The sequence below is a fragment of the Prionailurus bengalensis genome, chromosome E2 (genome assembly GCF_016509475.1).
Source record: "Prionailurus bengalensis isolate Pbe53 chromosome E2, Fcat_Pben_1.1_paternal_pri, whole genome shotgun sequence".
NCBI lineage: Eukaryota > Metazoa > Chordata > Mammalia > Carnivora > Felidae > Prionailurus > Prionailurus bengalensis.
Genome location: NC_057352.1, coordinates 7,281,199 through 7,297,211, shown reverse-complemented (window position 1 = coordinate 7,297,211; position 16,013 = coordinate 7,281,199). Strand labels below are relative to the sequence as shown.

At 49.8% G+C, this 16,013-nt stretch overlaps 1 protein-coding gene across 1 annotated transcript in view; it reads left to right on the top strand.

Moving 5' to 3' along the window:
* ZNF175 (zinc finger protein 175) overlaps window positions 1-12,452 on the top strand; it is a 34,600-nt gene extending 22,148 nt beyond the window's left edge. The window contains exons 3-5 of the mRNA XM_043600190.1: window positions 3,452-3,578; window positions 3,859-3,954; window positions 9,799-12,452. Of these exons, the coding sequence (XP_043456125.1) occupies window positions 3,452-3,578; window positions 3,859-3,954; window positions 9,799-11,648 (2,073 nt within the window). The 3' untranslated portion in view covers window positions 11,649-12,452. The remainder of the gene's footprint in view (window positions 1-3,451; window positions 3,579-3,858; window positions 3,955-9,798) is intronic.
* The last annotated feature ends 3,561 nt before the right edge of the window (window positions 12,453-16,013 follow it).

Below are 16,013 nucleotides of genomic sequence, written 5' to 3'. Positions count from 1 at the left end.
GTTGATTTCAAGCTTCATAGCATTGTGGTCTGAAAGTATGCATGGTATGATCTCAATTCTTGTATACTTATGAAGGGTTGTTTTGTGATCCAGTATGTGATCTATCTTGGAGAATGTTCCGTGTGCACTTGAGAAGAAAGTATATTCTGTTGCTTTGGGATGCAGAGTTCTAAATATATCTGTCAAGTCCATCTGATCCAATGTATCATTCAGGGCCCTTGTTTCTTTATTGATTGTGTGTCTAGATGATCTATCCATTTCTTTAAGTGGGGTGTTAAAGTCCCCTGCAATTACCACATTCTTATCAATAAGGTTGTTTATGTTTGTGAGTAATTGTTACATATTTGGGGCTCCCGTATTCGGTGCATAGACATTTATAATTGTTAGCTCTTCCTGATGGATAGACCCTGTAATTATTATATAATGCCCTTCATCTCTTGTTACAGCCTTTAATTTAAAGTCTAGTTTGTCTGATATAAGTATAGCTACTCCAACTTTCTTTTGACTTCCATTTGCATGATAGATAGTTCTCCATCCCCTCACTTTCAATCTGAAGGTGTCCTCAGGTCTAAAATGAGTCTCTTGTAGACAGCAAATAGATGGGTCTTGTTTTTTTATCCATTCTGATACCCTGTGTCTTTTGGTTGGAGCATTTAGTCCATTTACAATTCAGTGTTATTACTCAAAGATAGGGGTTTAGAGTCATTGTGATGTCTGTAGGTTTCATGCTTGTAGTGGTATCTCTGGTACTTTGTCTCACAGGATCCCCCTTAGGATCTCTTGTAAGGCTGGTTTAGTGGTGATGAATTCCTTCAGTTTTTGTTTGTTTGGGAAGACCTTTATCTCTCCTATTCTAAATGACAGGTTTGCTGGATAAAGGATTCTTGGGTGCAATTTTTTCTGTTCATCACATTGAAGATTTCCTGCCATTCCTTTCTGGCCTGCCAAGTTTCAGTAGAGAGATCTGTCACGAGTCTTATCGGTCTCCCTGTATATGTTAGAGCACGTTTATCCCTAGCTGCTTTCAGAATTTTCTTTATCCTTGTATTTTGCCAATTTCACTATGATATGTCGTGCAGAAGATCAATTCAAGTTACGTCTGAATGGAATTCTCTGTGCCTCTTGGATTTCAATGCCTTTTTCCTTCCCCAGATCAGGGAAGTTCTCAGCTATTATTTCTTCAAGTACACCTTCAGCACCTTTCCCTCTCTCTTCCTCCTCTGGAATACCAATTATGCATAGATTATTTCTCTTTAGTGCATCACTTAGTTCTCTAATTTTCCACTCATACTCCTGGATTTTTTTCTCTTTTTCTCAGCTTCCTCTTTTTCCATAATTTTATCTTCTAGTTCACCTATTCTCTGCCTCTTCAATCCGAGCTGTGGTTGTCTCCATTTTATTTTGCAGCTGTTTATAGCATTTTTAAAAGCTCCTCCTGGCTTTTCCTTATTCCCTTGATCTCTGTAGCAATAGATTCTCTGCTGTCCTCTATACTGTTTTCAAACCCAGCGATTAATTTTATGACTATTATTCTAAATTCACTTTCTGTTATATTGTTTAAATCCTTTTTGATCAGTTCGTTAGCTGTCGTTATTTCCTGGAGATTCTTTTGAGGGGAATTCATCCGTTTCATCATTTAGGATAGTTCCTGGAGTGGTGCGGGACTGCGGGGCACTTCCCCTGTGCTGTCTTGAATAACTTGCGTTGGTGGGTGGGGCCGCAGTCTGACCTGATGTCTGCCCCCAGCCCACCGCTGGGGCCACAGTCAGACTGGTGTGTGCCTTCTCTTCCCCTCTCCTAGGGGCGGGATTCACTGTGGGGTGGCGTGGCCCATCTGGGCTACTTGCACACTGCCAGGCTTGTGGTGCTGGGGATCTGGCTTATTAGCTGGGGTGGATCCGCAAGGTGCATGGGGGCAGGAGGGGCAGGCTCAGCTCGCTTTTCCTTTGGTGATCCGCTTCAGGAGGGGCCCTGCAGCACCGGGAGGGAATCAGACCCGCCACCGGAGGGATGGATCCGCAGAAGCACAGCGTTGGATGTTTGAGTGGTGCAAGCAAGTTCCCTGGCAGGAACTGGTTCCCTTTGGGATTTTGGCTGGGGGATGGGTGAGGGAGATGGCACTGGCGAGCTCCTTTGTTCCCTGCCAAACTGAGCTCTGTCGTCTGGGGCTCAACAACTCTCCCTCCCATTGTCCTTCTCCAAGCAGAGCTGTTAGCTTATAACCTTCCAGATGTTAAGTCCCGCTTGCTGTCCGAACACACTCCATCCAGCCCCTCCGTGTTTGCAAGCCAGACTCAGGGTCTCTGCTTGGCCGGTGGGCTGCCCCTCTGCCCTGGCTCCCTCCCCCGAGTCCGTGTAGTGCACACCGCCTCTCCGCCCTTCCTACCCTCTTCCGTGGGCCTCTTGTCTACACTTGGCTCTGGAGAATCCGTTCTGCTAGTGTTCTGGTGGTTTTCTGGGTTATTTAGGCAGGTGTGGGTGGAATCTAAGTGTTCAGCAGGTCGTGGTGATCCCAGCATCCTCCTATGCCACCATCTTCTTCCTCAAGCCTTTATCGTGAAGTGGTACCTCATTGTGGTTTTGATCTGTATTTCCCTGATGATGAGTGATGTGGAGCATTTTTTCATGTGTTGGTTGGCCATCTGGATGTCGTCTTTGGAGAAGTGTCTATTCATGTCTTTTGCCCATTACTTCACTGGATTATGTTTTCGGTGTTGTTTGATAAGTTCTTTATAGATTTTGGATACTAACCCTTTATCTGATATGTTGTTTGCAAATCTCTTCTCCCATTCTGTTGGTTGATTGTTTCCTTTGCTGTGCAGAAGCTTTTTGTTTTGACGAGGTCCCAGTAGTTCATTTTTGCTTTCGTTTCCCTTGCCTCCGGAGACGTGTTGAGTAAGAGGTTGCTGTGGCCAAGATCAAAGAGGTTTTTGCCTGCTTTGTCCTCGAGAATTTTGATGGCTTCCTGTTTTACATTTAAGTCTTTCCTCCATCTTGAGTTTGTTTTTGTGTATGGTGTAAGTAAGTGGTCCAGGTTCGTTCTTCTGCATGTCACTGTCCAGTTTTCCCAGCACCACTTGCTGAGGAGACTGTATTCCATTGGATATTCTTTCCGGCTTTGTCAAAGATGAGTTGGCCATATGTTTGTGGGTCCATTTCTGGGTTCTCTATTCTGTTGCATTGATCTGAGTGTCTGTTTTTGTGCCAAAAATTTTTTCAAGTGTTTTAAGAGCTCTATGCCAGACAGCTGGAACTAACCACAATATCACGAGTATGTAGTAAGATTGCAGGGTATTTCTAAAAAGTTTTAATCCCCCCAAATACAACATGAAGTGGGTGGTTAGTGGAGAGCCATGTACATCATGGGGAAAAAATCATTAAGAACAGGTCTGCAGGTGACCTCTTTCCAATAAGGAGTAATTTCGCATTGACCCAGGGTTCGATGTTACAGGTATCAGTGTCATTTGAGGATGTGACCATGGACTTCAGCAGGGAGGAGTGGGAGCAGCTGGGCCCCGCCCAGAGATGCCTGTACTGGGACGTGATGCTGGAGATCTGCAGCCACCTCCTCTCCCTGGGTGAGCACCCCTCTCCCTCCCCCCCCACCCCCGCCGGAATCTCGGACAGACCTCGTCGAGATTTCCCTCCTTGTTGTGGGACGCAGCAGGGCAAATGAAGTATGTAATCTGTTTGCCTTTGATTTGTCCCCATCTGGTCGTTCCTTTAGGGCCCTTTCGAATAGTACTTCGTTCCTAAGTAAAAGATGTTGACTTTTCCGAGGAGCCGATGCAAAGCTTCACTGAATGGCCTGTAAAGCCCAAGACCACATCCAAATCCGATATTCTTTCTCACCAACAGGGTACCCCATTCCCAGGCCAGAGATGATTTTCAGGATGGAAAAGGAAGAGGAGCCATGGATAAGGGAGGCTCAGCTCCCACATCAGTGGCATCCAGGTGAGTGACTGTTTGTTACCTGGCAGACGCGTGGACATCTCTGGGTGGGGGGGCGGGGGCATTATTCAGCTGCCACCCTACCCATCCCCAGGTGGGTGGACCGCATGCCCCGTCCTTCCCGGTTTCTACAACTAACGCTGTGATGGCCATGGGGGCAGGCGTAAGAATTTCTCAGAGGTGACTACACAGGAGTGGGCTTCCCTGATCCCTGGACACAAGCGTACTTAGTGTGACTAAGTAAACCATAGACTCTTCTGATGGGCTACAGAATCCGTGCTCTGGCGTGAGAAGGCTCAAGGACCCACCCTTGTACGCCTTGATCAGGTTTCTCCTGGCCCATATGATAGGCCATCGGGCTGTTTCTTGTTTTAACGTCATTTAGCTGATACCGAGTTAGAGTATCTCCTCATATCCATCGTGATCGGGCTTTCCGTCTGTACGTTGCTTCTACATCTTGTTCGGTCCTTTTGTGTCCATGGAGTTTTCGTAAGGCCCTTTTTCTTTTTTATTTGCCCCCTGAATTCACTGGTTTGTCTTTTCTATGGTGGATATTGTTCCTTCTTTTCCCCTAGTTGTGGCTCCTCCCCCTCAGAGCCCCAGGCTTACCCTCTGGTCATCCCTTCATATGGTGGTAATTCCCTTGAAGGGCCCTTCTCTTCACAACACCAAGCCTCAGGGGTTTTTTTCTGGTGATCTCTAGATCAGCCCCTCCAGTTCCTGTGCCTAAACCCTTCTCTTACCTTATTCAGCGGTGTGGTGGACAATTCATGCAGGATGGCTCACTTCCCTTATTTGCTGGAGATCAGAAATTGGAATCCTTACCAAATCAAACATTTTTCTCAGCCTTTTACATTTTGTCAGATTCTTTTTTTTGTTTTGTTTTAAGTTTATTAGAGCAGGGCACGTGGGTGGCTCAGTCAGTTAAGCGTCTGACTTCAGCTCAGGTCGTGATCTCAGCCTCATGAGTTCGAGCCCCACATCGGGCTCTGTGCTGACAGCTCAGAGACTGGAGCCTGCTTCGGATTCTTTGTCTCCTCTCTCTCTGCCCTTCCCCTGCTCATGCTCTGTCTCTCTTTCTGTCTCTCAAAAATAAATAAAAAACATTAAAGTTTATTAGAGCCAGTGAGTGGGGAAGAGCAGAGAAAGAATCCCACGCAGGCTCCGCACTGTCAGCTCAGAGCCTGGAACCTGCTTCGATTCTGTGTCTCCCTCTCTCTGCTCCTCCCCCGCTCACACTCTGTCTCTCTCTCTCAAAAATAAATAAAAGCATTAAAAAAAATAATAAAGTCAGACACTCGATGGAGCCAGCCACCCAGGCGCTTCACGTATTTCTACATTCAAATGTGTCCAGAGAGTTTCATTGCTTGTGCTGTACCCAGTGTTCCTATTTTCTTCCGTGTCTACTACAGAGATGGATATACATCAGTATAGACAGTATATACTGTCTGTAGGATGATCCTGTCTGCGTGGTCTGATCTCTACTTTCCCTACTTAATCTTTGTTATGTCAGTATCGAGCATGAGGAAACCATTCAGGGTATAAAAATTATTGAATTTCTGAAGATGGGCAAAAAATAATACTTTTTTCTATTTTGGAAGGAAACAAAATACCTGCTGAGGTAAATTCAAAGACACCAAGATTGGGGCACCTGTGTGGCTCAGTCGGTGAAACGTCTGACTTCGACTCCCTCTCCTTTGCCCCTTCCCTGTTTGTTCTCTCTCTCTCTCCTATGTCTCAAAAACAAAGACACCGAGATCATCATTAGAGTGGGTAACAACATGAGATGTTAAAACCATCAGCCTTTTGGCATTAATGTTGTCTGTTTAATGGAGGCCAACTCAAAAAGTACATATCAGGATGAAGGGTGTAGGGAGTGACTGCTTATGAAGGTCCAAGGCGATGGCATCAGCCCAGAGGAGTGGCATTGGGGGCAACGTGAAGGACACGGTACTTGTAACTGCTCTGCATGGCAGCTGTGAGCTCTAAAGCTAAATTGGGGTAGAAGAGGTGAGAGTATTTTTTTAATATTTGAGGGAGAAAGAGAGAGATAGAATCCAACTGGTAGAGGGTTAGAGAGAGAGGGAGACACAGGATCTGAAGCAGGCTTCAGGTTCTGAGCTGTCAGCACAGAGCCCAACGTGGGGCTCAAACCCACAAACCATGAGATCATGAGATCATGACTTGAGCCAAAGTCGGACGGTTAACCGACTGAGCCACCCAAGTGTTCCTATTTGTTTTTCAAATGTTTATTTGTTTTTGAGAGAGAGTGACCAGGAGAGGGGCAGAGTGGGGGGACAGAGGACCCGAAGTGGGCTCTGTGCAGAGAGCCTGACACAGAGCTCTAATTCACAAACTCTGATTCTGTCACTTGAGCCGAAGTTGGGTGCTTAACCGACTGAGCCACCCAGGCGCCCCGGAACAGCATTATTAACGTTAAGCTGTCTTGGAGAATTATGGACAAGCTTTTCAGCATAGTGCTGATATTTTACATTGAGCATCTTCAGTAGTGATGTACATTTCATTGGGTTCTCCAAGAGTTTTATGATCTGAATGAACCGTTCAAAATGGTCAAATCACTGTCTGGGAACTCAAAGTAGAATGTCTTCAGAAAACGTGAAAGCCAGTGTTTAGGTAAAATTGCTATGTAAGAACGCAGAATGGAAGAAAAAAACAAATAGCCTGATATAAAAAGTCAGGGACTCGAGTAGACGTTTCTCCAGAGGTGACATATGAGTGGCCAACAAGTATATGAAAAGATGCTCAGTATTAGGGTGACGCAAAGCAAAACCACAGTGGTAACCAACTCACCCGCTAGACTGGCTACTGTTAAAAAATCAAAATAGTAAGTGTTGGCAAGGATGTGACCCTCACACTGTTGTTGAGAATGTAAAATGATGCAGCCACTATGGAAGACGGTACGGTGATTCCTCAGAAAACTAAGCCTGGGGGCGCCTGGGTGGCTCAGTGGGTTAAGTGTCCGACTTCGGCTCAGGTCATGATCTCATGGTTCATGGGTTCGAGCCCCACGTCAGGCTCTGTGCTGACGGCTCAGCGCCTGGAGCCTGCTTCAGATCCTGTGTCCCCTTCTCTCTCTGCCCCTCCCCTACTCGCAGTCTGTCTCAAAAATAAATACACATTAAAAAATTAAGCATAGAATGACCATATGATGCAGCCAGCAATTAATTCCACTTCTGTATATATATCTGGGAGAATTGAAAGGATCTTGAAGAGAGATTTGCACACCTATGTTCACAGTAGCTGAGAAGTGGGTGCAACCCAGTTGTCCATTGATGGGTGAACGGATTAAGAAAATGTGTGTACACACCATGTGATGTGATTCAGCCTTGAAAGGTAAATCTGACCCATGATATGATATGGATGATTCTTGAGGATATTATAAGTGACAAACAGACAAATACTATCTGATTCCAGTCACAATAGGAGGTTAGGAGGTGTCTAGAGAGAGTCCTGTTCACAGAGACAGAAGGCAGGATGGTGGTTTCCAGAGGGGGGAGGGGGAGCTGCCACTTCAGTGGCATCGTGTCTGTCGCAAAATAAAAGTTGTGGAGGGGCGCCTGGGTGGCTCAGTCAGTTAAGCATCCGACTTCAGCTCAGGTCTTGATCTCTCGGTCCATAGTTCATAGTTGGAGCCCTGCATCGTGCTCCGTGCTGACAGCTCAGAGCCTGGAGCCTGCTTTGGATTCTGTGACTCCTTCTCTCTCTGCCCCTCCACCTCTCATGCTCTGTCTCTGTCTCTTTCTCAAAAATAAATAAACATTAAAAAAAAAAACATTTAAATAAAAGTTGTGGAGAGATGGGTTACACAACAGTGTGAACATGCCTGACACTGTTGCACTTAGAAAGGCTGAAGGGGTAAATTTTACACTATGCATTTTTTTAACCAGTTTTTTTTAACAGTTAACGCTAAAGACAAAAAGCATTCTCATTTTTTAAAAAAGTGAATGATGAGTGAGGTTTGGGGACAGGACAAAGGTCTGAGATACAGTTTCTCCAGGGGACTGATAGAAGAAATAAGATACGATGTTCTCTTCACAGTCAGTATTTAAATCTCAGGGCAGATGAAGGAATAATAAAATGCCGTCACTCTTTGTATTTCTTTTTTTTTTTTTTTTTTAATTTTTTGATGTTTATTTTTGAGAGAGACAGAGAGCATGAGTAGGGAAGGGGCAGAGAGAGAGAGGGAGACACAGAATCCGAAGCAGGCTCCAGGCTCTGAGCTATCAGCACCGAGCCCGACGCGGGGCTTGAACTCACAAACCATGAGATCATGACTGAGCCGAAGTTGGACATGTAAGTGACTGAGCCACCCAGGCACTCCTTCCTTTTCTGTTCAGCATCTCTTGCATCTTGTGTTCTATACTAGTCAACTGGATGAGCGATGACTCCTGTTCTTGGTGGATAAAAAACGGTACATTAGGTTAGCATAAGGCTGAAAGTTCTACAGAGAGAGCAAGGTTCAGTATAGAATACTTTTCTCTCCTGTAAAAAGTTCAAAAGGCAGATGAGCAGGAAGCCTCACTTCTTGTATTCTCTGGGTGTCTAAGGTTTTCCCTAGCTGTTGCGCTGTGCTTTAGGACACTGTCCATGTGCGTGACTGGTGGAGTCTTTTGGGTTTTCCACGTAGAGTGTCCTGTCATCCGTGAAGAGTGCAAGTTTGACTTCTTTGCCAAGTCGGATGCCTAATATTTCGTCTTGTTGTCTGATTGCTGAGGCTCGGACTTCCAACACTATGTTAAACAGCAGCAGTGAGAGTGGACATCCCTGTCACGTCCCAGATCTCGGGGGAAAGCTCTCAGTTTTTCTGTCGATGTGCGCGACTGAATGTGCACTGCATCCCAAGGCAGGTTCTGTGAGGCAGAAGTGGGGTGCGGGGTATCGAGAAGCTGTGGTCTTTCCCCCTGGGGCCGGAATTGGTGCATCACGTCGTATGCGTATTCCATCAGCCAAAACCATCTGCCGGTCACATCTCATCACAAAGGACGTTGAGAACTGTTACGTAGCTTGGCAGGCACGTACCTGGTCACGGTTACTTCTATGAAAGACGGTGACACAGATTTCGGGGGACAGCTTGCTTGTCCACTCTTCCAGTGTTCCTTTCCTGGGTTGTAAATTCATTTCTAGGTTCAAGCAAACAGATTTCAGCTTCCTGGAGAGTTGCCTTTGGGCAGCGGTACCCTCTTGCTGCTTGGCCATGTCAGGGCTGGTGCCGTCTCCGTTTTCCAGACGACACGCAGGGTGGGTGGACTCACCAAATCCACCTTGCTTCTGACAAGCGGGGGGAGACAGGGGATGAGTCACGACTTAGATCCGAAAGCTAACGAAGAGCTGGCCGCCGAGCCCCTCCGCCCCGCTCCGGCCGTTCTCGGCCGTTGCCCCGTGCTGCCCGTGTCTGTGTTTCCTGGAGTCGTCCATAGGTGTGTGTATCTGTGGGTCTCTGGACCATCTGCCTGCGGAAGTGGAGCCAGGCTGCCCTTGTTCGAATCTGACTCCCGCCAGAGCTCAGTGAAGTGACTGTGGTCAGTTCCTTATGCTGCACCTCCTCCTCCATGAGACAGGGGTAGTAAGTGCCATTACGCATGGAGGGGTGTGAGGGTTGAAGGAGTTTCTGTGGCACGATGTCGCACGGTCTGGCACGCGGTCGTGCCGTCCGCAGACAGGCTGACACGCAGTAAAGTCTGTGGCCGTTTCCTCGTCATCACCAGCCTCGCCCCCGTCATTATCCTGCGACTTGCAATGTCTGTGTTCGGTCTCCATCCGCTCCTCTGACGTGTCCTCCTTCCTCTGTTAACTTGTGCCTACCTCTTCATCTTTTTCTCCTTCTAGAAGGGGAGTTTGGACTGAAAACCTCACGACAGAAAATTTTTGAAAAAGCTTCGTTTCGTGACGGTAAGGAACTTGCGGCCCCGGGAGGCGGGTCACGGTGCTCCGTCTTGGGAGATGTGAACCCCACAACGAGGGGTCTGCAGAAGCAAGGGAAACCTTCGCGGCACGGGGCTCTCCTCAGTAGGGAAACACCGGATACAGAGAGAGACCGCGGGTGTAAAGTCCCGGGAAAAATCGCTCCTGTGAAGCCCCATCTTGTTTCTCCACAAAAAAGACCTCCTAAACGTGGCTCATTTGCGAAAAGTTTGAAGCCCAACCTAGAAGGAAGTCCTCAAAAGCAAAGCGACGACACAGAACACCTCGATGGGACTGTCAGCTCTGGCCGGCTACTCCCCCATAGCCCTTCCGGTCCTGGCTACAAGAACGTTCGTCCAGGAGAGAACCTGTGTGAAGGGAATCCACATACGAAAGTCGGCAGCCGTAAACCGCCACACGCACAACATCGAGTTCATACCTGGGAGAAACCCGATAAATGTGCCGAATGTGGCAGGGGCTTCGGCCAGAAGCCACCCCTCGAGCAGCAGAGATTCCACGGCGTGGAAAACCTCCAGGAGAGCGGGAAATGCACGACGAGCCTTGCCCCGCGGCCAGACCTCAGCGCGTATCTGCCCGCTCACGCAGGACACGTTCCGTACATATGTAAGGAGTGCGGGAAAGTCTTCGCTCAGAGGTCGGAACTGACGACACACCAGAAAAGCCACGCTAGACAGAAGCCCCACAAATGCCAGGAATGTGGAAAAGCCTTTTTCCAGGCGTTATCTCTCTTCAGACACCAGAGAACCCACACTCGAGGGAAGCTCTACGAGTGCGGCGAGTGTGGGAAAGGCTTCTCCCAGAAGTCCACCCTCGCCATCCATCAGAAAATCCACGCCGGCGAGCGGCAGTATGCGTGCGGCGAGTGTGGGAAGGCCTTCACCCAGAAGTCCGCGCTCAGCCTGCACCGGAGGATCCACTCGGGGGAGAAGGCCTACGCGTGCCTCGCGTGCGGCCAGGCCTTCGTGCAGAAGGCCCACCTGACCGTGCATCAGAGAAGCCACACCGGAGAGAAGCCCTACAAGTGCAGCGACTGCGGGAGAGCCTTCATTTGCAAGTCGCAGCTCGACATACATCGCCGCATCCACACCGGGGAGAAGCCGTACGAGTGCCGTGACTGTGCAAAAGCCTTCACGCAGAAGTCACACCTCAACATGCACCGGAAGATCCACACGGGAGAGAGACAGCACGTGTGCCGTGACTGCGGCAAGGCCTTCACCCAGAAGTCCATCCTCAACATGCACCAGCGCACCCACACCGGAGAGAAGCCCTACAAGTGCAGCGACTGCGGCAGAGCCTTCACCTCCAAGTCACAGTTCAGAGAGCACCAGCGGGTCCACACGGGCGAGAAACCCTACGTGTGCGCCGAGTGTGGGAAGGCTTTCAACGGCAGGTCCAATTTCCACAAACATCAGATGACTCACACGAGAGGGAAGACCTTTGCCTGCCACACATGCGGGACCGCCTTTGGCCAGAAATCAGAGCTGATGGCACATCGGAGAACTCACGTCGGACAGAGGCCTCACGAATGCGGGGACTGCGGGAAATCCTTCAGTAAGAAACCACAGCTCCAAGTGCACCGGCGAATTCACACGGGAGAGACGCCCTATGCATGTCCTCAGTGTGGGAAGGCCTTCAACAACAGATCCAATTTTAATAAACACCAAATAACTCATACCAGAAACAGACCTTATGAGAGCAGTTATTGCATGAAAGGCATTACCCAGACATCCGTTCCCAGTATGCATCAGCAATAACAAAGTGAAACAAAGTCTAAATTTCTCGAAGGAAAAAAAAATCTCCGTAGAGTCTGATTCAGTTGTGTGTTACAGAATCCACGATTCAGAAGAACCCCCGGAATGCGCTGCATTGTTGCAAAGGTACACCTTGTTTTATATGAAGGAAATCACTTAGACAAGAACATTTAAGAATGAGGGGAAGTGTCCATATTCGTACTAACCTCGTTAAGGATTATAAAACTCTTTTGGGAAGAAACCCGGACTAACCTTGAGAAAAGTGTCTCTGTAGAAAGTAGTACAAGAGGGGCCCCTGGGGGCTCAGTCGGTCAAGCATCCGACTTCGGCTCAGGTCACGATCTCGTGGTCCGTGAGTTCGAGCCCCACATCGGGCTCTGGGCTGACAGCTCAGAGCCTGGAGCCTGTTTCGGATTCTGTATCTCCCTCTCTCTCTGACCCTCCCCCGTTCATGCTCTGTCTCTGTCTCAAAAATAAATAAACGTTAAAAAAAAAAAGAAAAGTAGTACAAGATAAAATTTTGCCAGATTTTTTGATAAATGCATAAATGTGATTTTGTGATGTATACTGGTCTTCACGGGGCACCTCTTCTCTTACACGACTAGCCCAGCTCTCCCCTCCCCACTTCTTTCCACTCCCACCACTTCTGGCGAGCATCTCCGTAAATAACCAGCGTCAACCTTTCGGTGTAAACTTTTTCCCATTTTTATACAGCCTCCTGGTCACTTCCCCAGGGTCAGCAAACTGGCCATCGGCCAAAGCGGGTTACCCACCCGGGTTTTTTGAATAAAAATTTTACCAGACACAGCCACGTTCATCTGTTTGTGTGTGGCGGGCGCGAGTAACCCGTGGCGGAGCCCACATGGCCCGCAAAGCCGAGAATATTTACCCTCCGGCCCTTACAGGAGATTGCCAGCACCTGGTGTCCGCACACACTCATCCCTATGCTCATAATCCTACACCTGTGTCGGAGCTCTGTCCTTGGTTCTGTCAGTATCGGATCCTGTCACAGGCGTGTGTGCCTCGTTCTTCTCGAGCTGCAACACATCCGTTCGGTGGCTGCACCATATGCTGTAGGGTGAACACGCTCTAACATATTCAACCAGCCTCACAGGTTTTACTCTTCCCCACTTTTTTTTTTTTTTTTTTTTTTTTTTGCTACAAGAAAGAATAGCATAGTGTTGTCGGACACAGGCCCAGGAGCCAGGCACCTGTATCTGATCCTGCGTCAGTTGGGCAAGTGTTTAATTCCTGGGTTTCAGAAGGACGATGCCAACCGTCCTTTTGTGAGAAGTAAACGGGAAGGTCCGTGTTAAGCACTTGGAACCAACAGATGCTTGGAAGTGAAAGGCGGGGGATTAAGGCTGGTGGGGAGAAGTGAGTAAAATCAGCTCTCCTTAGTAAGAAACCAGGTGGGAGCTCTGGTCCCGGGGATTCTGTTCCAGCCTCCAGCAAACCCTCGGCTTGGCACTGGGGCTCCTAGGGCTGTGAAGTTGATGTCCATGGGGAGGCTGGTGTGGACGGGCTGTAGCTCCTTGGAGAGCAGCCTGGAGCCCTAGGAGTTCATGCCATCTGCAGCTGACTGGGGCCAAAAAGCCAGGATGGGGAGAGGGGCAGCCACATGAGCCCAGGACTTAAGGACCGCCCAAGACAGAACATTCTACCTCCAACCCCAGTTTACCTCTGGCGGCTCTGCTCCTGGCAGGAGTCCCGGCCCTCCAGCAAACGGTGGTGGCCGGAGAACAGACTGGGTGGTAAGAGGAGTGTCTTTGCAGCCTTACAGGGGGGAGGGCAGGGAGGCCAGGTGGCCTGCGCCCCCCCCACGCCGTGGAGGGACCTGCGGCTCCCTGTGGGCTCCTCAAGCAGCACCCCCCTCCCTGGCAGCCATGTCCTCATCCTCATGATCCCAGCCCCGGTGGGAGTTGGGGAAGCCGTTTATCCTCAGGTAGCGAATGGGGCACGGGGCAAACATGCCTCCAAGGAAGCCACAGTAGGGGAGCCTGGAGAGGCAGAGAGAGCTGGGAGCCAGGAGTTTCAGGCAACAGGGCCCTGGCCCTGGCTCTCTATCCCGAAGCTTTATTTCTGCGTTCCCCCTTCTCCACTCACCCCGCTGATAACCTCTCCCCTGACCCTTCGGGTGTCCCCTTCCCTGATCTTGCGGTCGCCCTTCCTCTGCCTCTTCAGACGGGTCCTCGGCCCCTGGGATATCCCCTCCTCTAAATCCTCTGACAGGCCCACCTGATAACCACTTGATGGCCCTTTCTCCCCAGATCCCTAAGAATACCCTTTCCTGCCCCCTGGCCAGCCCCTCCTTTCATACATTCCTCTTCTCTGGCTTTTGTCATGACCCCCTCTGTCTACCACTGGACCCCTGTGACACCTGCATCCAAAAGGAAGGTTCTTCCCTGTCTACCAGAATTTTCCCCGCCCCATCGTCCCAGAGTCGGCCCCAGGGATCAGGGCCTGGACCTTACAGATGGGCAGGGCAGCATCCAGGGAAGCGCAGGGTCTGGCCAACCGTCCCCCACAGGCGGCCCCCTCCCTCCATCCACTCATAGCTGGACTTGTCTATACCAACAGACACAAGGCGGGGGGGGAAGATGTCACAGATGTAGAGGTCGCTGTCATCCTCTGGGAGGAGGTCCACATGGTGGAAGGAGGCAGTCTTATTCCTCTGTGCGGCCTCCCAGAAGCCCACACTGTGCAGCCTGCCCAGCGCTGAAGGCGGTATTGCGTACCTGGGATGGACGGAGATGCTCAGTGCTCCCTCACCAACAGGCAGGAGCATGCCCCCACCTGCCAGGCCCCTCTTCTCCCCTTTCCAAGTACCATTCTCTTGCCTGGACTCTCTTCCCACCAGAGCTGGCAAACCCAGACCCGTCCACAAGGGCACAGTTCAAAGGTTCCCTCCCATGGAAAACTTTCCTTGGATTCCCACCCCCATCCTGGGCAGGGTCACTATCTTTAGCCTCCCAGCTCTGCCTCCTTGGCCATGTTCAGGGTTCTCAAGGATGATCCCCTGCAAGAGATCATCTGAAGGAGGCAGAGATTAGGGTGAGCAGGGACCACCTACATTTAAGTTTATTTTGAGAGAGAGAGAGAACGCACAAGTGGGACAGGGGCAGAGAGAAAATCCCAAGCAGGCCCCACGCTGTCAGCATAGAACCTGACTTGGGGCTCAATCCCACAAACCGTGACATCATGACCTGAGCCGAAATCAAGATTCAGACGCTTAACCAACTGAGCCACCAGGCGCCCCCATCATGACCACCTTAATCATTACCATCACCGTCATGTTCATCATCAGCGCTAATTAGCACTGTCAGCACTATCTTCATCATCTCCAACACCATCGACACAGTCCCCTCCCTCCATCACCATTACCATCGCCATCCTCACCGCTGACAGCAGCAGCATCTCAATCATCACCACCAACGGAATCACCATGATCATTAGCACTATCGTTACTGAGCACCTACCATGGGCCAGGCCTTGGCCTCGCAGCTTTATAATGTCATTAACTCAACGAATCCCTCCTGCAGCCCAGTGATGGAGGTGTTATTATCATCCTTGTCTCATGAATGAGAAAACCGTGGTGCAGAGAAGTTCCCCAAGTTCATACATGATTATACTAAGTGACAATGTGATGGGTGGATGATGGATGGGTGGACAGACGGATGGATGGACGGATGGACAAACGGATGGACGGACAGATGACTGGTCCCACACTCTGACCACACAAGTAGTAATGGGCAAGGCTGGGATTCAAACAAACATCTAAGGGACTCCAAACCCAGTGCTTTAAGTGACTGCTTGGCTTCACTGCCCAACCTAGCCAGCCCTGGTCTCAGGGAGACTCAGACTTGGCAGGACTGAGCCTTTCAGAGAGTCATTTAAGCCGATCCCGCACTCAGCCAGTCTATAGCTCAGGCTCTGACTTCCCCCAGTTCAAGTTCTTGGCTCACAAATCCAGCCCCACAGGCACTCTCTGGCCCAGACGCTGTCAGCCCAGAGACTGAAGACTTCAGTGTTGACTCCACAGCCATGTTCAGACCCATCTTCTCGCCTCCGACCCTCCCCTTTCCGACTGCACCTGATTCACCATGTGTATGGCACTCTGTGGGAAGGGGTGCGGGTGGGAGGGCAGGTGCTGCTGGTGCCGGACTTGCCCGTAGTAGGGCACCGCAACTGTGTGCAGCCACATCCAGCAACCAAGTGGCCAGTACTGGCCTCCCAGCTCCACCAGCAGGTTCTTTCCCACCACCTCCATCGTCACCTCCACCATCAGGTTCTCTGGGATCGTCCCCTTCAAGGAGCCATCTGAGAGAGGTCAGAGTCCTGTCCCACAACCCCCACAACCTAGCTGGT